The 1,066-nt window shown below is 62.5% G+C and overlaps 1 protein-coding gene across 1 annotated transcript in view; it reads left to right on the forward strand.

The window, feature by feature from the left end:
- Nucleotides 1-772, forward strand: part of LOC104161042 (blarina toxin-like) — a gene marked incomplete at its 5' end in the record, with an annotated part of 1,360 nt that extends 588 nt beyond the window's left edge. The window contains one exon of the mRNA XM_009699332.1: nucleotides 620-772. Within this exon, the coding sequence (XP_009697634.1) occupies nucleotides 620-772 (153 nt within the window). The remainder of the gene's footprint in view (nucleotides 1-619) is intronic.
- Between the last annotated feature and the right edge of the window lie 294 nt (nucleotides 773-1,066).

The following is a 1,066-nucleotide window of genomic DNA, read 5'->3' on the forward strand; positions in this document are numbered from 1 at the left end:
ATCCCCCCGTCCCCAGGTCCCACCACCTCTCCTCGTGTCCCACCACCTCATCCCCGTGTCCCACCACCATGTCCCCCTGTCCCACGACCTCTTCTCATGTCCCACCATCTCATTCCTGTGTCCCACCACCTCATCTCCATGTCCCACCACCTCATCCCCGTGTCCCCCCACCACGTCCCCGTGTCCCACCACCTCGTGTCCCACCACCTCACCCCCACGTCCCACACCCACCGTCCCTCCGGTCCCCCTTGACCTCCGAAGCGCGGCCACACCCGCACCCCTCCATCCCTACGTACCCACCACCCCACAGCCACCTCCCTTGGGTCCTCCCTCCCCTTCGAGACCTGACCTTGTCCCCACGCCCCATTGCCACCACCCGTAACCACGTCCCTTTGATCCCCCGCCCTTCAAGACCACGACCCACGTCTCCCACGACCGCATCTCCTCAGGCCACCCCACCCTTCCCTGACCACCTCCTCCCGTATCTCTACATCCCAAGACCAACCATCTCCCACCCATGACCACGTCTCCCCTCCCGACCACCGCCACCTCCACCTCGGTGACCTCCTGTGGTCGAGGTCCTCTCGTGGTCCTTTTGGTTTTTTTTCCTGTCCCCCAGGGTGACTCAGGAGGTCCCCTCATCTGCAACGGGGTTCTCCAAGGCATCGTCTCCTGGGGTGACCACCCCTGCGGGCAAGCGGGGAAGCCTGGGGTCTACAGCGAGGTCTACAACTACTTGTCATGGATCCAGGAGACAACAGGGGAGACCTGAGACCTCCTCCTCCCATCGTGGACCTATCAAAACCCCTCCCCTAGATCCACCAACCCCACCGATCCCCCTTCCAAGGAACCCAACGAGAACCATCTGAGCCCACCATGAAGAAGGTGAAGCCATCAAGAGAAGATGAACCCTACTGCAGCTCCACCAACGTCGGCAGGGGTGGATTGACCCCACCAACCCACAATGGACCTCATCACGGTTGGGGGGACTCCATTGAAGACCAGGGAACCCCACCATGGATGGACTGACCTCACCACGGATGGACCAGGCCCACCACGGATGGAC

The sequence above is a fragment of the Cariama cristata genome, unplaced genomic scaffold, assembly GCF_000690535.1.
Source record: "Cariama cristata isolate BGI_N322 unplaced genomic scaffold, ASM69053v1 scaffold42224, whole genome shotgun sequence".
In the NCBI taxonomy this organism is placed as follows: Eukaryota; Metazoa; Chordata; class Aves; order Cariamiformes; family Cariamidae; genus Cariama; species Cariama cristata.